At 45.9% G+C, this 23,542-nt stretch overlaps 1 protein-coding gene across 1 annotated transcript in view; it reads left to right on the top strand.

Annotated features, from left to right (window-relative positions):
* Window positions 1-23,542, top strand: part of MBOAT7 (membrane bound O-acyltransferase domain containing 7) — a 94,157-nt gene that overhangs the window by 52,080 nt on the left and 18,535 nt on the right. The window contains exon 5 of the mRNA XM_063942871.1: window positions 3,478-3,634. Within this exon, the coding sequence (XP_063798941.1) occupies window positions 3,478-3,634 (157 nt within the window). The remainder of the gene's footprint in view (window positions 1-3,477; window positions 3,635-23,542) is intronic.

Below are 23,542 nucleotides of genomic sequence, written 5' to 3'. Positions count from 1 at the left end.
AAAGACACTGAGATTATGCAGGATTTGTTCGTGTATTGTTTTTTACAAGAGCTTCCGTATGCTGTAAGTGGCCATAGGGATCATTGTGCCTTATATCCAGTGCAAGAAAATGGTACTAATGATCCCATTTGAATGTATGTAGCTCTGATTTCTTTTCCCCCCAAGTATGTAATAGATGCATAATGGGGGTAAGGTGCAATCAGGGAGATTGCTGGACTTTTCAGGGAGTGAGGGAGATTGCTGCTATTTCAGGGAGTCTCCTGCAGAATGAGGGAGGGTAGGCAACTATGTTTGTAGTGAGCAGGGCCCATCCAGTGAACCTGCACAATACTTAAATAAGTAATGTGAGCAATTTCACGCCTGTATCTACATACAAAATGCTACGCTGCAGTGTTTTCTAGCAAAAGCTGCTTTTGCGTCCTATTTGCACTGTTTTGCAAATAATGCATGTTAATGGGAAAAAGTCACATTAAAAAATATGCTTGGTGACCTGAGTCACACCCAGACATGGCGTGACTATAAGGGCTGTTTAGCGTGCAGGAAGGCTAGATGTATGTGGATACCTCTCTGGGCTGTAATGCTGCTGTACGTAGATGTGGCTGTGCCTGGAATGGTGCATTGTGGCCACATGGTCTGTAGGAAGGGATCACTGATACATTTCATCACACAACAGGACTTTCGCAAAGTACCGTAAGTGAGGCATACAGACCCCAATAACAGGCATATTACATTGAACATATCTTCACTTAATGTGGTGCCTGTGCTCCTCATAAACAGTGGTGCAAGTGGGCGGGTACGGGTGGGTACGGCGTACCCGTAAGAATTTAGCCGTGGGTACGCCGTACCCACACCGACGGGCCGCCGCTCCTCGCACCGCCGCTGATGTCAGGGAAGGAGAGCGCAGCCTTTGCCTCTCCTTCCCCTCAGTCTCCAGCGGGTGTCATAGTTTAATTCAGCTCCGATCCGTGAGCCAATCAGAGCTCGCGGTGCGAGCTCTGATTGGCTCACGGATTGGCGCTGAATTAAACTGTGAGACACCCGCCGGAGACTGAGGGGAAGGAGAGGCACAGGCTGCGCTCTCCTTCCCTCACACAGGACGGCAGCGGCCAGCGGCAGCGGTGAGCAGGGAAGGGGGGGGAGGGGGGGCATGTTATACCTGGCACTGGGGGATATCTGGCACTGGGGGGGCATTTCTATCTGGCACTGGGGGGGCATATATACCTGGCACTGGGGGATATCTGGCACTGGGGGGCATATATACCTGGCACTGGGGGATATCTGGCACAGGGGGGCATATATACCTGGCACTGGGGGATATCTGGCACTGGGGGGGCATGTATACCTGGTACTGGGGGATATCTGGCACTGGGGGCATATCTGGCACTGTAGGGGCATTTCTGTATCTGGCACGGGGGGCAATGTATATCTGACACAGTGGGAGCATTTGTGTATCTGGCACTGTGGGGCAATGTGTATCTGGCACTGTGGGGCAATGTGTATCTGGCACTGTGGGGCAATGTATATCTGGCACTGTGGGGCAACGTGTATCTGACACTGCGAGGCAATGTATATCTGGCACTCTGGGGGCATTTCTGTATCTGGCACTGTGGGGCAATGTGTATCTGGCACTGTTAGTCAATGTGGATCTGGCACTGTGGGGCAATGTATATCTGGCACTGTGGGGCAACGTGTATCTGGCACTATTGGGGTCATACGTGTATCTGCCCCTCCCCCGTATGTGTATCACGCCCCCATTTTCATTGGCCACGCCCCATGTGGCATTTGACCACACCCATTTTTTTTGCGCGCGCGGCTTCGGCGCGCGCACACAGTACCCGGAAGACATTTTTTCTACTTGCACCACTGCTCATAAAGCAGCACACAAAGCTCCACTATGTTCTCTGATTTCCCAAACAAGCCAAAGAATAACCTGGTCTCTGCACTTCCCCCCTTCTTTGAGATCTACCATGGCTTTTTTCAGTCATCAGTAAATGTAAGTAATATCTGATTCTAACTGCAGCGCTACCCTACTCTGGTGAATTCAGAGTCGGTGTATGTATGTACTTCCATGCCAAAGTCTGGCACAGGTTCCCCTTGACTTATTCAAAGTTGTATTTTTAATATTGTGCTACAATTTTGGCAAATATACAGATAAAAGGAAGCATTGGGATCTTCAAATGAGGTTGCAGTAGCAGGACACTGATTGATTGTCAGTACCTCAGAGAGTTGGGGAGCTCACAGAGGTGGGGCATGTGTCTGATCTGCGTGTTGGTGTTTGGAGCACAGAGGTGGGGAATGTGTCTGTTCTGCATGTTGGTGTTTGGAGCACAGAGGTGGGGCATGTGTCTGTTCTGCATGTTGGTGTTTGGGGCACAGAGGTTGGGCATGTGTCTAGTCTGCGTGTTGGTGTTTGGAGCACAGAGGTGGGGTATGTGTCTGTTCTGCGTGCTGGTGTTTGGAGCACAGAGGTTGGGCATGTGTCTGTTCGGCGTGTTGGTGTTTGGAGCACAGAGGTGGGGCATGTGTCTGTTCTGCATGTTGGTGTTTGGAGCACAGAGGTGGGGCATGTGTCTGTTTTGCGTATTGGTGTTTGGAGCACAGAGGTTGGGCATGTGTCTGTTCTGCATGTTGGTGTTTGGAGCACAGAGGTGAGGCATGTGTCTGTTTTGCGTATTGGTGTTTGGAGCACAGAGGTGGGGCATGTGTCTGTTCTGCATGTTGGTGTTTGGAGCACAGAGGTGGGGCATGTGTCTGTTCTGCATGTTGGTGTTTGGAGCACAGAGGTGGGGCATGTGTCTGTTCTGCATGTTGGTGTTTGGAGCACAGAGGTGGGGCATGTGTCTGTTCTGCATGTTGGTGTTTGGAGCACAGAGGTGGGGCATGTGTCTGTTCTGCATGTTGGTGTTTGGAGCACAGAGGTGGGGCATGTGTCTGTTCTGCATGTTGGTGTTTGGAGCACAGAGGTGGGGCATGTGTCTGTTCTGCATGTTGGTGTTTGGAGCACAGAGGTGGGGCATGTGTCTGTTCTGCATGTTGGTGTTTGGAGCACAGAGGTGGGGCATGTGTCTGTTCTGCGTGTTGGTGTTTGGAGCACAGAGGTGGGGCATGTGTCTGATCTGCGTGTTGGTGTTTGGAGCACAGAGGTTGGGCATGTGTCTGTTCTGCGTGTTGGTGTTTGGGGCACAGAGGTTGGGTATGTGTCTGTTCTGCGTGTTGGTGTTTGGAGCACAGAGGTGGGGCATGTGTCTGTTCTGCGTGTTGGTGTTTGGAGCACAGAGGTTGGGCATATAGCTTACTGTGGCTTATATTCAACTGAAAATGGACCACAAGGACCAGAGCTCAGTATTTTTTTAATTTTGGGTGAGCTTCTATACTGGGAGGTAAGTTTAATTTTTTGACATATAGGGACTTAGAAATTATTTTTTTTATGTTATCTTGGAATAATGGTTTAAATAATTCACTGTCTGTGTATTCTAGCTGGTGAGCTTCGCAAATGAGGTGCAAGAATTTAGCAGAGCCAAAAAACAGGATGTGGCATCATTTTCAAATCACTCGACCGTTGGTACAATTACCAAGATCCCAAGTCTGATTGAAGTTTTCATGTATAGTTATTGCTATATTGGGCTTATGACCGGTATGTATCTTTTTTTATTGCATAAATGTAGAATGTTCAGCATAAAATTTATTTCTCTTACGTCCTAGAGGATGCTGGGGTCCTCATTAGTACCGGGGTATAGACTGGTCCACCAGGAGCCATTGGCACTTTAAAAGTTTGAGAGTGTGGGCTGGCTCCTCCCTCTATGCCCCTCCTACCAGACTCAGTTTAGAAAATGTGCCCGGAGGAGCCGGTCACAGCTAGGGGAGATCTCCAGAGCTTCTTTAGTAAAGTTTATTTTAGAGTATTTTATTTTACAGGGAGGCTGCTGGCAACAGCCTCCCTGCTTCGTGGGACTAAGGGGGGGGAGCAGTGTCCGCCCTGCGGGGTCTGAGCCACTGTCTCCGCTGACAGGACACTGAGCTCCACAGGGGATCGATCGTTCCCCGCCACAGGGGATCGCTCACCCCGGCAGCATGCCGCCACCCCCTTACAGAGCCAGAAGATCTGTGGCGAGTTAGTCACCGGCCCCATAGCAAGCGGGAAGCCGGTGTGTAGATGGTGGCAACAGGGTATGGAGCGCAGTACTAACTGCGCTCCAGGGCTCAGCGGTGCTGTGAGGGGCGCCCTGAGCCAGCGCCTACACCCTACACTGACCTCTCAAGCCTGTCAGGGTCCCGGGATCTCTGCCAGCATAAATCCTCAGGCCAGTATAATCTTGTGAAGAGTGGGAAGACTTCGCCATAAAGGGGGTGGAGCTTCTCAGAGCGGACCCAGCAGCGTTCAGCGCCATTTTCCTGCCTGCAGAAACGCTGTCAGTGATGTGCAGTCCCTCCAGAGCAACTCCAGCGATCTCTTACGGTACCAGGAGGTTGTAGAAGGGGAAAGGGGAGGCTGTGTAACCTATTAAGGTGCACAGTCAGTGCTGGTTTAGGGTCTCCCTATACCTGGAAAGCGCTGTGTGTGGGTTGGCTCCAATCTCTGTGTCTCTCTTGCCATTCAGGAGGGTGAAACTCTGTCTGTCCTCCCCTGTGTGTGTGTGGAGTGTCTGTGGTCTCCATTAAGCTATGTCCGGGGACTCTGTGTCATATGCTGCAGAGGATATGTCCTCTCAGGATGATCCCATTCCATGTAATCAGGATTGCACTGTTTTAGCACAGATACCAGCAAGGGACCCTGAAGGTTATCCTCTAGCAAATCCATGATTTCTCAGATTTCAACTAGGGTTGCACAAAATGATTCTGCAACTCAGGTTGTACAAAACTCTATGGCAGTTTGGTCCGGTTCTGTTACCTCGGGGACCCCCTCTCGAGGTTCCCATAAACATGCTCTTGCCCAGATTATGCAGGATTACACGGATACCGACTCTGACATGACAGACGGTGATGGGGATGTGCTCAGGGGGGCTGCATCTCTTGCTAAAGGGATGCAGTAGATGATAGCGGCTATAAGGGATGTGTTAATATTGCAGATACAGCACCTGAGCAGGTTGAGGAGGCTTACTTCACTGACAATAAGAAAGCCTCACTAACCTTCCCTGCGTCCAAAGAATTAAATGCTATATTTGAGAAAGCATGGGAAACCCGGAGAAAAAATTCCAGATACCTAGAAGGGTTCTGGTTGCTTTTCCCTTCCCTGAGGAGGATAGGAAAAAATGGGAAAACCCGCCCATAGTGGACGCGTCTGTATCCAGACTCTCTAAAAAGGTGGTTTTACCTGTTCCAGGATCTACTGCCTTAAAAGAGCCGGCTGATCGCAAAATTGATACTACGCTCAAATCCATATACACGGCTTCAGGGGCGATACTACGGCCTACTATTGCCTGTGCACGGATTTCCAAAGCTATAGTAAAGTGGTCAGGCACGTTACTTGAGGGTTTGGATACTATGGATAAAAGTGACATAGAATAGTTTTTACGTAACATTTAGAATTCTGCAGGATTTATGGTAGAATCCATGAAGGACCTGGGTTCAATGGCTGCAGGAATTTCTTCCATGTCTGTCTCCACTCGTCGGGGACTTTGGCTGCACCAGGGGTCTGCCGATGCGGAATCCAGGAGAGGTGTGGAGACCCTACCTTACACAGGTCAGGCTCTCTTTGGGGAAGCGTTGGATGCATGGATCTCCACGGCTACAGCAGGTAAGTTACTAGATACTGGTACTAGATATTGTGTCCCAGGGGTACCGGCTGGAATTTCAAGATCTCCCTCCTCACCGGTTCTTCAAATCAGGCTTGCCAGCTTTGCCGGCAGACAGGGCTACCCTACAGGGAGCCATCCAGAAGCTGGTGGAGGCACAGGTTATCGTACCAGTTCCTCCCCATTTGCAAAACAGAGGTTACTATTCAAGGCCCTCATTCCGAGTTGTTCGCGCGCAAGCTGCTTTTAGCAGCATTGCACACGCTAAGCCGCCGCCTACTGGGAGTGAATCCTAGCTTAGCAAAATTGCGAACAAAAGATTCTCAAAATTGCGAATAGAAATTTCTAAGCAGTTTCTGAGTAGCTCGAGACTTACTCTGCCACTGCGATCAGTTCAGTCAGTTTCGTTCCTGGTTTGACGTCACAAACACACCCAGCGTTCGCCCAGAAACTCCCCCGTTTCTCCAGCCACTCCCGCGTTTTTCCCAGAAACGGCAGCGTTTTTTCACACACACCCATAAAACGGCCAGTTTCCGCCCAGGAACACCCACTTCCTGTCAATCACACAACGATCACCAGAACGAAGAAAAAACCTCGTAATGCCGTGAGTAAAATACCAAACTTCTTAGCAAATTTACTTGGCGCAGTCGCAGTGCGAACAGTGCGCATACGCAGTTTGCGGAAAATCGCTGCGATGCGATGAAAAAGAACGAGCGAACAACTCGGAATGAGGGCCCAAACCTTTTCGTGGTACCGAAACCGGATGGTTCGGTCAGGCCCATTCTGAACTTAAAATCACTAAACCCCTTTCTGAGGGAGTTCAAGTTCAAAATGGAGTCTCTAAGGGCAGTGATATCAGGTCTGGAGGAGGGGGAATTCCTGGTATCCCTAAATATCAAAGATGCGTACCTCCACATTCCGATTTTGGCTGCCGCATCAAGCTTATCTCCGATTTGTTCTGTTGGACTGTTATTTTCAGTTCCAGGCCCTGCCATTCGGCCTCTCCACAGCACTGAGGGTATTCACCAAGGTGATGGCGGAAATCATGGTTCTCCTCCACAGGGGGGGAACATAATTCCATATCTAGACGATCTGCTGATAAAGGCATCGTGCAAGGAGAAGCTGTTACGGTCCATAGCTCTCACGACCCAGCTTCTCAGGGAACATGGTTGGATCCTGTATCTTCCAAAATCACACTTGGAACCAACCAGGAGGTAGCCTTTTCTGGGAATGATCCTCGACATGGAGGTACAGAGGGTGTTTCTTCCAGAGGAAAAAGCGTTGGTGATGCAATCAATGGTGCGGGATGTTCTGAAGCCCAGCCCGGTGTCAGTTCATCACTGCATTCGCCTTCTGGGGAAGATGGTGGCCTCTTACGAGGCACTACAGTATGGTAGGTTTCATGCTCGGTCCTTCCAACTGGATCTCCTGGACAAGTGGTCGGGATCCCATCTACACATGCACCAGAGAATACATCTGTTGCCAAAGGCCAGGATTTCACTCCTCTAGTGGCTGCAATTACCTCACCTTCTGGAGGGCCGCAGGTTCGGGATTCAGGACTGGATCCTTCTAACCACGGATGCAAGTCTCCGGGGGTGGGGCGCAATCGCTCAAGGGGAAACCTTCCAAGGAAGGTGGTCAAGTCTGGAAGCCGGCCTGCCGATAAACATTCTGGAACTGAGAGCCGTCTACAACGGTCTTCTCCAAGTGGCCCATCTTCCGAGAAATCGGGCCATTCAAGTGCAGTCGGACAATGTAACAACAGTGGCTTACATAAACCGACAAGGCGGAACGAAGAGCAGAGCTGCAATGTCAGAGGTAACAAGAATCATCCTATGGGCAGAAAAACACACGTTGGCACTGTCAGCAATCTTCATTCCGGGAGTAGACAACTGGGAAGTGGACTTCCTCAGCAGACACGATCTCCATCCAGGGGAGTGGGGACTCCATCAGGAAGTGTTCAAGGAGGTAACAGACTGTTGGGGCGTACCCCAAATCGACATGATGGCCTTTTGTTTCAACAAGAAGCTTCTGCGGTATTGTTCCAGGTCGAGGGACCCGCAAGCAGTGGCGGTGGTGATAATGTCAAATATTACCTTAAAACATAAGCTATATACTACTACGGACTGAGTACGCTATTGGCGCACTGAGTACCGCAAGGGTACGCACTTAGCGTAGCAGACGCTAGGCCGTGGACGCTCACAGAATGATATACAGTAAACCTTAAGTAATGAAACAGTGTAAGGATATGCTTATACTTTAAACCTTAGCAGCAAAGCACTATACCTTTAAACTTTAAGTAGCGCTGGTGATACAAAGTATCAGCAGTGCATACACCTTAACAATGCTTATACACCTTAACAATGCTTAAACAGGTTAAACCACTTTAAAAGCCCTGGCAGGAAAGTGACAACACAGCACTGATTTGTATTTGAAAACCACATGGTTCTAAGGCCACTGTGGATAGATTCTAATAAAAGGTTAAACAATACATATCATACACTACAAACTAACATCAAAATCTAACACAATAACAGAGAATAACATGAGCAATGGCGAACAAAATGGCTACAGAGAAATATACATACTTGGGGATGATTTACAAGCGCGTCCTGGATTCCAGCCCTCAGCATTCAAAGAGAAAGCCTTTTGAGAGAGTGAGTGACTGGCCAGGCAATGCTGGTCTTTATATACACAGCATACATTCACAATACAATGGTTCCTACAATCTCATTGTTCATTGGACACAGGAATGTGTCTCTGCATTATAACAAAGGTCATAGGTAGATTTGAACAGGTGGGCTGTGTCTTTCCCCAACTGCTGTAGTGGGTGGTATCCTCTGGATTCCCCCCGCATGTGTAATAAACAGCAAAATACAATTAATGTCCATAAACTACTTTTGTACATAACTATACGCAGGAGCGAGCGATCTTTTCCTAACTAACACCGAAATGTTACCCTTAAAATACCCTACAGCTGGATACTAGACGACACCTTTCAACCTTTATCTGACCCTTCCTATCATGTAAAGAGGAATCTCTCTTTCCAAGAACCGTTTAAACTAAACATACTTGCTGACGTTGTCTAGGGGAATATTAACTATAAAACACACTATATGGGTTAAATATGCTTAATATGCTATGATCGAGTCGCCCGCTACACGCTCACAAACTCTACCGTAAATGCGCATACCACGCGCCAAAGTGCACGGCCGTAGAAGCTCCATTACGCAAAGTGCGAATATGCTTACGCACGGCAGAGCGTGTGCACGCGCAGCGGGCATGTGCATGGGGTTAGTACAAGGCATGTGAATCATGATCTTTTTCGACTTTGACAGTCCACCCTTTGGCAGTCACCAATAACTGCCACTATCTAAACAATTTAAGCAGAAAAATATATAATACCATGAACTATCTTATTATGATTGGGAGTAGGGGGGAGAGGAGAAGGTGGGAAATGTATGACCTAGTGGGATAGTAAAAGCATGTATGAATGAAATTCATGTCTGAGGGGTCATGTATCATCGTGCCGTACATGTTCTAAAATAAGCTTCGAGGTATTGCGAAGTATACATTGAATCCTTCTTATCCCGTATTAAGGGTCTGTAAGTGGGCTAACAAACTCTACCGAGCACTTTTCGGCTTTTAGTTCCAACAAATGGGGTGCACATTAGTTGATGATACATGAAGGGGGAAAATATGTGAGTGCTAATATATGTGCCTATATAACCTGTCGACTATGTGTGTCACTACCTGAAGATCGTAGAGATGAAGATAAGAAACATGCGTTATAAATGCATTCATATGATTATGTATGTGATTGTCCTTGGGCGTCTGTTGAAGTCTTGTTGATGTCTTGTCCGGATTGCTGTATCTTTGCTGTAAGTGGCAAGCAAAGTTTTTCAAGTGTCCATAGAAAGTTAAAGTCTCTAAAAGTTCATCAAATGTTTGTGAAGAAGTTCATCAATGGTCTGTATAAAGGGTCATCAAATTCTTCTTCCGAGTGGGTGTCTTTTTACTTCGGAGAAAAACAAAGGAGAAACGGGTGAAAGAAACGGACCGTGGAATCACGTCTTATCACAACATTGTCTCGATTGATGGGTCATAAATTAAACCAGTTGTTGTTACAATGCCTTCGCTCCTCAAACTCATCAATTTGGTACTGCGCTTGCAATGCATTAAAATCCGAACACATCTGAATATCAAACCAATCATTATGACAACTCCTAGGATACATAAGAGAAATTTCCCTACAGTAACAATAAAATTTTGAGCCCATTCTCCTAAACATGAGAACCAATTACGTGGGTTCAACCATGAAACCCAGCCGGTCAGTTCATCACTCACAGAAGTAAGGGTAAGGTTGTGCCTCCTTCGGAACTCCCACTTCAATTGCAAGATATCGTCCATCTTTTGATCTATGACCTCGGTTGGGTCGTCAGTGCTGTCTGTGATATACGTGCAGCACTTTACACCATACTGAGTTGCTAGGGTGACACAATACCCGCCTGTCACCGCTGTGATGTAATTTAGAACCATCCTGTGCTGGATCAGTTCCCTTTTGTAAGCTTGCAATTCTCTCCCAGTATACTGATAATGCTGATATTGATTACCTTATAACCTTCACTATATAGGTAAGAGACTAGATACGCAATTGGCGTATGAGATACCGTAAGGGTACGCCCTTAGCGTAGCGGACGCTGTATCGGGAGCGAGCCGCTCGAGCGACACAAACACTCGCGAGAATACGATGTTTATATCGGGCACACTATAGGCGGTTGATCACCGTAATGTTACGCTCCCAGCGTAGCGGACGCTCGAGACCACGAGGAGATCACGAGCGGCGCCGACGCTCACAATATACCAATCAGTAAACCTTGAATGTACCACACAGTAATGACACTCTTATGCTGTAAACCTTTGTTCAGAAACACTGTAGCGATATAACGCTGCTTAACCTTAATAACACTAAAGCTGTTTGAGCGATCGAGACGCTCTTATTACCCTTTGCAATATAATGAACACACAATACCGTGCTAAGGTTTCCAACGCCTTTACTAACTAGAGTCTTAAGTTATTTTAAAAAGAGAAACAGTTAACAAGTCATACACTACACACTAACATATAATTCTAACAGGTTATCTAGACAGAAATATACAATTGTGGCACAATTACATCTAAGGGAAAGGAGAGAGAGAGAGAGAGAGAGTGGCTTACAATAAACATGAGGTAAAATATGGTTGCAGAGAAACTTACGCACAAGGGGAAACAATCGCATGCGCCTTTCTGGATATCCAGCTCCCGATTATCAGCAATGAGAACCGTTGAAGAGAGTAGAGAGCTGGCCCAGATCGGCTTGTCCTTTTATACACTTACACACAGTACAGTACAATGGTCCCTACATTCTTATTGTTCATTGGACACAGGAATTCGTCTCTGCATTATAACAAAAGGTCATAGGTTGGTTCATACAGGTGGGCTGTGACTATTTCAAACTGCTCAGGTGGGAGGGAAACTGGGTTTCCCGCCGCATGGGTAATAAAGTGCAAATATAGTAAATGTCCATAAACTTCTTATGTCCATAACTATACGCACGAGCGATTAATCCGCTTCAAACCAACACCGGAATATTGCTAATTATATTCTCTTCCGATGGATACTAAACACCACTGTGTAACCCCTGTCTGACCCTTCGTATCAAACAAAGAGGGATCTCTTTGTCTCTGAACATACTACATTAACTAAACTTTCAGATTCTATCAAAGGGACCATAATCTACAAAATACATTATATGAATAAAATATGTTACGATTGAGTCGCCCGCTAGTCGTACACAAACTCTACCGTAAATGCGCATACCGCGCGTCTGCGAGTGCACGCGACCGCGAATATACGCACGCACGGGAGGGCTCATGCACGTGCAGCGGGCACACGCATGAGGTGCATATATGGCAGTGTGCAGCGTGATATTTTTCTGACTTTGACAATACCTAAAGGTGTCATCATACATCTTGGTGATATTGTCTATCAGGTTCGCTAGCGCAGTTATATACCTAAAATTTATAACTCCCCTGGCGGTACGGGTAATATCGAGCGCGAGTAGGAGTTGAATCCCGGTGGATTCGTGGATCAAATCAGCGGCTGCATGCTCTGTCCTATCTATAAGGTGTCTCTTTACAATGTGTTCGTAATGGGTGTGAGTGTAAGGAGCTTGAGCATTGCGGTGAACGTCTTTCATCTTTTCATGGGTAATGGTCATTACTTCTGGCAACACTCTTCCAATGTAACACAATCCCTCTGAGTTTGGGGCAAGCCACTTATACGCCTTCCTCCCACATATGAAATATGCATCATCGGGGAGGACATATGGGACAGAAAATGACATCACCATCTTACAAACTTTCCAGGTGAAAAATCCTATCCCTAAGTCTCTCATTTGTCTAGTACACGTATCAGGTTGTATGATATGCGCACAGTATCCTGGTGATACTTCTCCAACTCGCATGGTCCTACTTCCTAGAGTGTACCTATATTGAAAATATCTCCCACCGCTGGCTATTTGGCGTATAAGCTCTGAGTCTACGGGCATTCTATCGGCTCTGTGTGAGAATGTCATGGTTTGGTTGTTCCATGTCACTTCCCAATTTCCCGGCTATCGGGGATTGGAAATGTTAAAACATGGTAAGGACCTATCCACATGATATTGGTGGAGCTTCAAACTAGGAGGCTTAGAAATATTACATTTCTTGTCCACCGGTCTCCCATCCCTTAATTCAAGTACCTCATCTATAGTTAAAGCGTATGGCACTAGTCATGACTTTCTATGACCTTGAGGTACTTGTGAGCACACCCAGCATTCCGTTTGGTTTAAAACCTTACCCACTAATGAGTGATAGTCACTCAATGGATGACGGTCCATATTGATAGTAATGCTGGACTGACCTCTCTGGATGCACCCGTCCTCAACTATGTTGTCACAATTCCTACAGATACAACTCTCTTCAGCTAACAATCCTTCACAATGTCTGTTAGTGTCATGGCTACCAGATCGTTTTCTGATACTCGCCTTTACTCTGTGATTGTGTTGCTCTTGGAATTCTACGAATCCATCCTGGTCATCAGAACCCATTCCAGATCCTTTCTCGACCTCTCTGGTACTCTCACCGAAACAGACTGCTCGGGTCAACAACAGGGTCAACAGGAAAACACGGAATGCAGTCTCTTGGGGCAAGTCCATCTTACAGGAGGAAAAAGAAAGAGTTGTAATGGGGGTACCGAAAATAATTGAAGGGAAAGAAAATTGTTACGATAATTGTCCTATAGTCTTGTTGTTCTTCTTGCTCAGATGTCGTCTCAACAGTGCTGTCTCTCAGTCTTCCCAAAACGAACACTCCAGTGATACGATATTCTTTCCGAATCAGCGATCTTTCTGTAAGGAGCATAAATCTTGCATTACCATTTGTCTAACTGTTGTGTGACATACCATCCGTAAAACATGAAAGAACAAAAAGAGAGAGAACAATAGAAAAAAAAAAAACAGTCAGATTTCCGTTCACCATCAGGCTGTCACACCAACATGTCCATCGGTATCTCTGCACAGTCTCCCCCACCAGTATTTCCACTCTCCACCCTCTGTGCGTGGCCAGGCACAATGATGCTGGTAAGATATACTGGGGTTGGGTAGACCTCTGAGAAGACCAAGTAGACATGTGACGTTTGAGCTGTAGTTCTGCTGGTGAACGTCAGAGATGAAAAGGAAACATTTAAAGATAATCACAGAGTCTACCTGGCTGCCCTTGTGTCTACAAGGAATGACCTACCAATTACATCGACTGTAACCTCAGGCTTACTATCAAGGCTAACAATTAACTTCACTGGCTGCAGACTACAGGTGTGGCCCCAAATTTTTCCTATATGATCCCTGATTACAATTACGTGTGTCATACAGTGTGTCATAACTTTGCTCGTGTTCTTGTCTAGGAGGTCTGACTTTTTGTGTGCTGTTACAGTTGCTGGCATAATGCCCTTCCCTTTTACACAGATAACAAACCCTTGGCTTCCTCCATGTGCCAGGGGCCTGGGGTTTTGGTCGATTTGATTCCTCTTCTAGTGCTTGGATGCTCATCACCATCAACCGCTCTCCCTGTGCTTCCCTGGTTCTTCGAATATTACGGTCATGCTCGATAGCGGACTCCCTTAATGCAGCCACCGAGATACCTCTCCAGTTAGGTTGAGTGGTCTGTACCCTTGTTCTCAACACTTCTTTTAAACCTTCCATTAATACGGACACCGCTACCTCTCTATGATGTACACTTTCCTCAATGTCCGCGATCCCAGTGTATCTAGCCATTTCCTCTAATGCTCGATGGAAATAATCAGAAGCAGTTTCACCTTCTTTTTGTCTAATGGAGAAAATTTTGTTCCACTTGATAACAGTTGGGAAATATACTCCTAATTGCAGGTTGATCCGTTTTACATTGTCCTGATTGTATTCCTCAGTAAGAGGTACTTCTGCGTCTAACTTACAATCGGTGATGAATTTCGCAGGGTCAATATTGGAGGGTAGACATACCCTCAGCAATGTCCACCAAACTTTATTATGGGGTTCGGCGGTGTTTCCTAGTTCTTTAATAAACCTTTGGCATGCGGCTAGATCTTTCCTGGGATCAGGAAATTCAGACATAATTGTCCTTAATTCTGTCCGGGACCAGGGGCAATGCATTGCAATGTTCCTGACGGGAGTGACTCCCAGAGCGTCAGTCTGTCCATTTGGGACTGCAATCACCCTGACAGGATTAAGTTCAACTACATCATCTTGTGTTGACTCTACAATGTGAGGTGCAATTGTCTGTGCATAATATACAATACCGTACTTACCTGTGGACACGACCTCACCTGACCCTCCGTTAGGGGGCTTAACTACTGCCTTTACCGATTGGGCCGTGCCCACCTGGGTGTCTCGTATGGTGGCTGCTGGAGAAAGTGCCGACATCGTGCTGGGCTCACTTTCTTGCTTGTAATCCTGAGGGAAGTTTTAACATGGGGTGCAACTTGCACGGGTTAGAATTTGTACATTTATCAGTTTTACTCCTATCGTCATTAACACATTTATTACGTTTACTCTTATTGTCATTAATACATTTATTAAGTGCACTATTATCATATCCCAGTATGCCATTCTCTGTAGCCATTGTTTCTCCAGTTGCCATAAATGTAAACAGTTTGTGTGTCTGATCCTCTGTTTTTGGGACTTTATGAGACAGATCCTAAGCCTTAGATTATGCAATACCTCTGAGTCAAAACTACCTATCCCAGGAAATGGTGCTTTATCCCCCACAGTCATTCGTGTCCATTTATCACAAAAGGTCTCAGTGTGGGGACCATACTTCCCCCACATTACTAACCGAGCAGACCCCCGGGGTCTGCACATCTCTTCAGTCTGAATCCTGACTGCCAAACGTCCCTGTGTTGTGCATTTGGCTTCCATTGGCTTCCATTTGGCTTCCATTTTAACACAGAAAAACTTCCTAAAATGCACCAAACACAGAAGTCTACGGTGGAAGTTCTCCAAGCTCTTCCACCAGCTTCTTCTGCTCCGAGTATCACGGATCCGCCTCTTTTAGCAGACACACGTAGTCGTTGCAGGCCCTACCTCTAGGGATTTTCCTGAGAGACCAGCGAAAATTCCCTATCTTTATTTTACACAAATCACGCTTGCATGTGCTCCCTACAACATGTATGAGGGCAATTTACGCATGAATATGCAACCTCATATCACGTTGGTCACGGGTTTACACCTACAACCGTGCGGTCCAATCGTACCACTTATAGACACTTGTTGCCTATAAATGGTAGGATCATTGGAGTCTCCCTACTGTGCTCCACAACAGCCGGAGCGTAACACCACGAAAACTTTTATCACACTCCGTTGCACGTGTTCACCAAAACCGTGCTCGCACGTTTTTACCTAGACCGTGCTTCACCAAGTTTCACCAAGACCACCAAGCGGAGTTCAATACACTCATACCTTTTTCAGCCCACACTATCATTCTATAGTTTTCTGATCAGAAAAATAATTTCCCGTAAACTGATAGCTCTCCCCAGAGGTACTACAGTAAAGTAAGGTATTTAAACTAAATATTGGATACTAATCAATTTGTGCTATTATCGCGTGGCTGCCGTATCGCCTAAACTAAAACAATGCTATTGTGTGATTTGTATTTTGTGGGCGTATCTGTACGCACGTTACGTAATATACGCCATGTGTGTAGGCCTTTGCGTTGCATACGCAGTCTCGCACGTTGCCCGAGACACGTGTACACAGGCCGGATACGTCCGCAGCAATACAAATAACACGCTTCTATAAAATGTAAACGATATTTAACTATAATCGTTTACCAAGCACCACACAGTTTCTCCTGTATAAACCTTTATAACTGGGTCAGGCTGCGTGCGTGTTTTACAATTACTCCCTTAAGTATTAGTTTTACTTTTAACTAAATAGCAACAAATTTTTCAGCACGGGTCAAAATGTATCTAATAATCAATGCTAATGGCAACAAGCGAATAGATATGCAGAATACACAAAATACAATTCTAAATTAATCTAGTAATCAATGCTTCCAATAGTATGATTCATATTGGATAGCTATCTTGCAGAACATACATTGATATAAACACACACACATAATTATAATATTATATGTATGTACTATTCACTGGTCTCCCGAGACCCATTCACTCCTCTAATTTGCATATGAATGTGCCTTTGACTGTCTGGGAATGTGGCCTTTCACTACCAGGAAAAAAAACTGTTGCACAGGTTAATTTGCATTTCAATGGCTTATCTTACAACAAGCAGAGTTTAACAGAATCGTGGAGGTAAAGAAGAAAAAAACAACTTTGTTTTATATCTGTGTGTCGTTCTTATATCAAATATTCATCTTACTATTAACTTTTATTAAACCCCATCTGAATCTATTTGTAATTGACTATGGCATGGGTTAAATAAATGCATTGGTAACTCATAAATGGTGATTTCTTTTTGACCAAGGACGGCTGATTATTCCTGAGCAGACTGAAAATCAGCTATTTAGAAAAAAATTGACCTTCCAAAAATGGCCGCTGCTCCTCCCCCTTCCACATCCATGAGGGTTACACAAAATGGAGGACAGACCATGCGGCTTCCTTTGTCACAAAAAAAATCACCATGCAAGCCCCTGAAGTAATTTTAGGCCTGAGTTTAAAAAAACCCCAACACTATATCAAGGCTTTTGCAGCAACTTTTAAATATACTTTTAAACCTACTTAAACAGATAAGCAATCCAATCTGAATCAAACACAATATGACTCATTTGAACCTTGTTTTGCAACAATATGGTCAGATATGCAGAGTACAGGTGTGTGCGTGTGTTACATGTGTTGCGTGTGCAATTTGCACCAAACAGAAAAAAAAAAAAAAAAACAGATTTAAAAGACAATAGCTTAACGTTCTTACCTTTCGGATCCGGATCCCACCAGCATCCCTACAAACCAAGCGGAGCAGACGCTTATCTAATCAGCACTACTGTATCCCAGACCACCAAACGTCTAACAGGGGATACTACCTTCCCGCCCTTTGCTGATGGATAAAGTCTGCCTTGTCCTGCTAGGTTGCGGATATGAGGAGGCCCGGACGATTGCCCCCAATTGATAATGTCAATTATTACCTTAAAACATAAGCTATAAACTACTACGGACTGAGTACGCTTTTGGCGCACTGAGTACCGTAAGGGTACGCACTTAGCGTAGAAGACGCTAGGCCGTGGGCGCGAGACACGAGCGGCACAGACGCTCACAGAATGATATACAGTAAACCTTAAGTAATGAAACAGTGTAAGGATATGCTTATACTTTATACCTTAGCAGCAAAGCACTATACCTTTAAACTTTAAGTAGCGCTGGTGATACAAAGTATCAGCAGTGCATACACCTTAACAATGCTTAAACAGGTTAAACCACTTTAAAAGCCCTGGCAGGAAAGTGACAACACAGCACTGATTTGTATTTGAAAACCACATGGTTCTAAGGCCACTGTGGATAGATTCTAATAAAAGGTTAAACAATACATATCATACACTACAAACTAACATCAAAATCTAACACAATAACAGAGAATAACATGAGCAATGGCGAACAAAATGGCTACAGAGAAATATACATACTTGGGGATGATTCGCAAGCGCGTCCTGGATTCCAGCCCTCAGCATTCAAAGAGAAAGCCTTTTGAGAGAGTGAGTGACTGGCCAGGCAATGCTGGTCTTTATATACACAGCATACATTCACAATACAATGGTTCCTACAATCTCATTGTTCATTGGACACAGGAATGTGTCTCTGCATTATAACAAAGGTCATAGGTAGATTTGAACAGGTGGGCTGTGTCTTTCCCCAACTGCTGTAGTGGGTGGTATCCTCTGGATTCCCCCCGCATGTGTAATAAACAGCAAAATACAATTAATGTCCATAAACTACTTTTGTACATAACTATACGCAGGAGCGAGCGATCTTTTCCTAACTAACACCGAAATGTTACCCTTAAAATACCCTACAGCTGGATACTAGACACCACCTTTCAACCTTTCTCTGACCCTTCCTATCATGTAAAGAGGAATCTCTCTGTCCAAGAACCGTTTAAACTAAACATACTTGCTGACGTTGTCTAGGGGAATATTAACTATAAAACACACTATATGGGTTAAATATGCTATGATCGAGTCGCCCACTACACGCTCACAAACTCTACCGTAAATGCGCATACCACGCGCCAAAGCGCACGGCCTTAGAAGCTCCATTACGCAAAGTGCGAATATGCATACGCACGGCAGAGCGTGTGCACGCGCAGCGGGCATGTGCATGGGGTTAGTACAAGGCATGTGAATCATGATATTTTTCGACTTTGACAGTGGACACCCTAGTGACTCCGTGGGTGTTCCAGTTGGTGTACGTGTTTCCTCCACTTCCACTCATTCCAAGAGTTCTCAAACTCTTAAGGAGCACAAGAGTACAGGCAATCCTCATTGCTCCGGACTGGCCGAGAAGGGCTTGGTACACGGATCTTCTGGATCTACTGCTAGAAGAGCCGAGGCCTCTTCCCCTTCAGGAGGACCTGCTGCAGTAGGGGCCGTTCGCCTATCAAGATTTACCGCGGTTACATTTGGCGGCATGGAGATTGAACGCCAGATACAAGCTTGGAAGGGCATTCCGAACAAGGTTATTTCTACCCTGATACAGGCTAGGAAAGGGGTAACGTCTAAACATTACCATCGTATTTGGAAAAAATATGTGTCTTGGTGTGAGTCCAAGAAGCTTCCTGCGGTGGAGTTTAAACTGGGACGTTTTCTCCTTTTCCTGCAAGCAGGGGTGGATATGGGCCTGAGGTTAGGATCCATAAAGGTCCAAATTTTGGCTCTATCCATTTTCTTCCAGAAACAGTTGGCTGCCCTCCCTGAGGTTCAGACTTTTTTGAAGGGAGTTCTGCACATGCAACCTCCCTTTGTACTGCCTACGGCACCTTGGGATCTTAACGTGGTGTTGCAGTTCCTCCAGTCAGATTGGTTTGAGCCTCTACAGGAGGTCGAGGTCAAGTTTCTCACGTGGAAGGCTGTCACTTCATTGGCCTTAGCTTCTGCCAGACGTGTGTCGGAGTTGGGGGCTTTGTCATGTAAAAGCCCATACTTGATCTTCCATGAAGATAGAGCTGAGCTTCGGACACGTCAGCAGTTTCTTCTGAAGGTTGTGTCGGCATTTCATATCAACCAACCTATTGTGGTGTCAGTTGCGACTGACTCCTCAATTTCATCAAAGTCCTTAGATGTTGTAAGGGCTCTAAAAATCTATGTGAGGAGGACTGCTCGTCCAGAAAATTGGACTCTGTTTGTCCTGTATGATCCCAAGAAAATTGGGTGTCCTGCTTCTAAGCAGACGATCTCTCGTTGGATCAGGTTCACTATCCAGCATGCGTATTCTACGGCAGGCTTGCCGTGTCCACTCGTAAGGTGGGTTCTTCCTGGGCAGCTGCCCGGTGTGTCTCGGCATTACAACTCTGCCGAGCAACTACTTGGTCGGGGTCAAACACGTTTGCAAAGTTCTACAAGTTCAATACTTTGGCCTCTGAGGACCTAAAGTTTGGTCAATTGGTTCCGCAGGATCCTCCGTGCTCTCCCTCCCGTTCTGGGAGCTTTGGTACATCCCCATGGTACTAATGTGGACCCCAGCATCCTCTAGGACGTAAGAGAAAATAGGATTTTAATTACCTACTGGTAATTCCTTTTCTCGTAGTCCGTAGAGGATGCTGGGCGCCCGCCCAGCGCTTCGTTTTCCTGCAGTGGTTATCTGGTTCAGTACTTCTTTGTTTTGGTTACGTACTGCATTGTTACTTGGTAAGTAATGTTCAGCAGTTGCTGAGTTCCAAGCTAGTTAGCTTAGTTTGCCTTGTATGTGTGAGCTGGTATGAATCTCGCCACAATCTGTGTATAATCATTCTCTCGAAGATGTCCGTCTCCTCGAGCACAGTTTCTAGACTGAGTCTTGTAGGAGGGGCATAGAGGGAGGAGCCAGCCCACACTCTCAAACTCTTAAAGTGCTAATGGCTCCTGGTGGACCCGTCTATACCCCATGGTACTAATGTGGACCCCAGCTTCCTCTACGGACTACGAGAAAAGGATTTACCGGTAGATAATTAAAATCCTATTATAAGGTAGGTTACCATTTCCCATCTTATATGTGAAGGTGCTGCAGATACTGTAACAGCTGATACGACGATCACTGCAGCTTGTTAATGTTTGAGGACTGAGTACTTTTGGAGTCTGACCACATTTCTTTTTCATCCACTAGGGGTCACTGGAGTACTCTTGGGATATGGACGGCTTAGCAGAAACAAAGGCACTGAATATTTAAATTTAGAACTCTCCACCCCTCCATATCCCAGAGTACCTCAGTGTACGACCTCAGTGTTTTTTCCGTGCTCAAAGCACTAACAAACGGCTTGTGGGAGTTCCCACACTTTGTGGAAGATTTTATTAATTTTTCATTTTTACTTTTTCATTTTTAATTTTTACACTTCCCTTCCCAGTTTCTATAAAAACATGGGTCCGGGATGGTGCCGCTGCAAGGCAGCGCATGGCGTGTCGGTCCTCACAAAGAGCACCCTCACAGCCACAGGCAGCCCACTGTCTACTGCAAGCTGGACGGAGCTTACAAATAGAAGCCCCGTCGCAGCCATCACCTGAACAGCTGGACGGAGCTTACACATAGAAGCCCCGTCGCAGCCATGATCTGAGAAGCTGGACAGAGCTTTCAGATAGAAGCCCGTCGCAGCATGAAGGCAGACCTTTCTACAAAAGGTATGCTGGGGAAACGGGACGGTCAGCGCAGGCTGCCGTCCCGCTGTGTGGGGTCCGTGGGTAAAGCCGACCGCTGTAACGCCAGTGCCCTGTCTGCCGCTCAGACGCTCCACGCTCCGTCCCCCAACAGGCGATTCTTCCTCCCGCACGCCGCCCGCCACAACCGCCAGCGGTGCTCACACAGGGAGACCCGCCGCACAGAGCTTCGATCCGTCAGCGGTGTTTTCAGTAAGATCGGAGTCTCGGACAAAAAGACCCGCGCAGCTTGCCTAGCGACGCCGCGCTCCGGCCAGCCGATCACTGCTGCTCTGGGTCCTTCGCCTCCCTGCAATAAGCTTCCCGGCTCCCCGCTGAGACTGTAGCGCTGAGCGCTGTAGCGCTGTGCTACAGGGAGTACAGGGAAGGGGGAGGGAGTGGGGGATCTGGCAGATTACTGCGTGGCTGCAGCTGCCAAATGCTACAAGTGTAATAGGCTGTTGAGTCTATATATATATCTATATTATCTATAGAATTTATTAATAATAACAGATTATCTATAGAAGATATTAATACATAATAACTGCAGGCAGAGCTTATATTAAATATGACCTGCCTGTGATTGTATTGTAACCTGCATGTGAGTGTATACTAGAATATCAGTGTATACTAGACTGTGATTCTCAGTGGCAGCAGGTATTGTAACTTCTCCTATGAGTTTCAATGTAAGCATGGCATGGGGGCCATTTTTAATCATGTTTCTTCCAGTGGTAATTCCAGAACATTCCTACACTACATCTCTACGCCACCGGAGGACGCAGGGGTGTTAGTGGGAAATTTGGTTCAGGTTTCACATAGGCCCATGTAAACTGTATTTAGCCATAGCTATATATATATATATATATATTACGCACCTTAAGTAAACATTTTACTAATTAGTGCAAGTGTCTGTTACTTTGGCTATTGTGGTGTCTGTCTGTAGGGTAAGCCTCCAACACAGACTACATATAAGGTTTACTACAATGGCTGTACATAAATCTACCACAAATTATGTTGGTTTGTACGTTTCCACTCTGGAAGCCGTGTCAGTCCTAGATCCTATGTTAAGCATAACTCCGCTCGACAGGAGCGGTAACATCGGAGTCTCGGAAGTCACTCCGCCAGCTCTAACAAAGGAGTCTCAGTGTTTCCAAAGGTCCAATTTTCCCTTTGGGTACCAAGGTGTTAATTTAACTGGTCTTATAATTTAATCTGACAATTATATGTCAATTCTCACAACGATACCTACTAGTGAGAAGGGTACATTAGACCAGCAGTCAGATAGTGCGGGGTTTTGACAACCATACATTGCTAATAACCAGTAAGTCAGTGTCTCAATTGTTACAGAGACTAAGTAGACTTTAACATCTAATCTGTCGATTTTCATAAACAACAAATCTTCAATGAGTTATTATTTAGAATATCTGACTAACATTTAACCCTATTTACCCGTTTCCACATCTAAATGGGACAATCCGTCATTGGTGAATTCGTCTGTGACAAGGATACATTTGGGTTACTAGACGCTCTATGTATGGAAACAATGACGATCACTGTTAATAAAAAGCTGCAGAGTATCTCTGTAAAGCTTCTGCTGACACCTGTTATCTCGATTCTCGCTTTTCATCGTCGCTAGTTTCACCAAAACAAGGCCAGAAGTTGTTTGGTCCTAAATTTGATATTCAGGCCTCCGGTATCAAAACGAAAATACTTTGGCCGACGTTTAATCCCTTTAGACTTCAGTCTTTTCAAGGCTGTGGTACAAAAACAGTCACGACTGGTAACGCCAGGGTGCTAAAGTCAACAAGCCAGTGGCTTAACGGCCTCTCAGGCCATCTAGAATTTCCAATTGTGGAAGCGCGCCTTTACACGTTACATTTGCCGGGTTTCCAAACATCCACTCATGGATGTATCCGCTATTTACAGTTTAACATACTGCCTCTGTCGGACGAAGCTAGGCGTTTTGCCAGGTGGCCATTCAGTCTCTGCTGGTTTCAGCTGTTTTTATTTCCAGACCTGGTACACCAACAGAGTCAGGGCTATTTATTCCCCTCTGTTTGGGGTAACGAAGCCGGAGGGCTCCGTCGCAGTCTCAATCAGCAAGTCACTTACTACAGTTGCAAATGGTTTTACGGCAGTTAGTACTTGCATATTTGGAGCCACAAGATTGCATGATTGCGCTTGATCTTCACAATGTGTATTTACCCATTCACGTTTGGTCACCGCATCACAGGTTCTTGCGTGTTGCAATACGCCACAACCATTAACCATTTTTAGGTTCTACCGTTTGGCCTCTTATCAACGCCTCGTGTATTCACCAAAGTGATGTTGGTGATGATAGCTCATCTCAGAGCCCTGGCGGTGACAATCGTTCCATACTTAGACGATCTGCTCATAAGAACTCTGTCTCAA

Source organism: Pseudophryne corroboree, chromosome 10, assembly GCF_028390025.1.
Source record: "Pseudophryne corroboree isolate aPseCor3 chromosome 10, aPseCor3.hap2, whole genome shotgun sequence".
Lineage (NCBI taxonomy): Eukaryota > Metazoa > Chordata > Amphibia > Anura > Myobatrachidae > Pseudophryne > Pseudophryne corroboree.
Note: the sequence above shows the minus strand (reverse complement) of the source record. Positions and strands in the feature narration are given on the sequence as shown.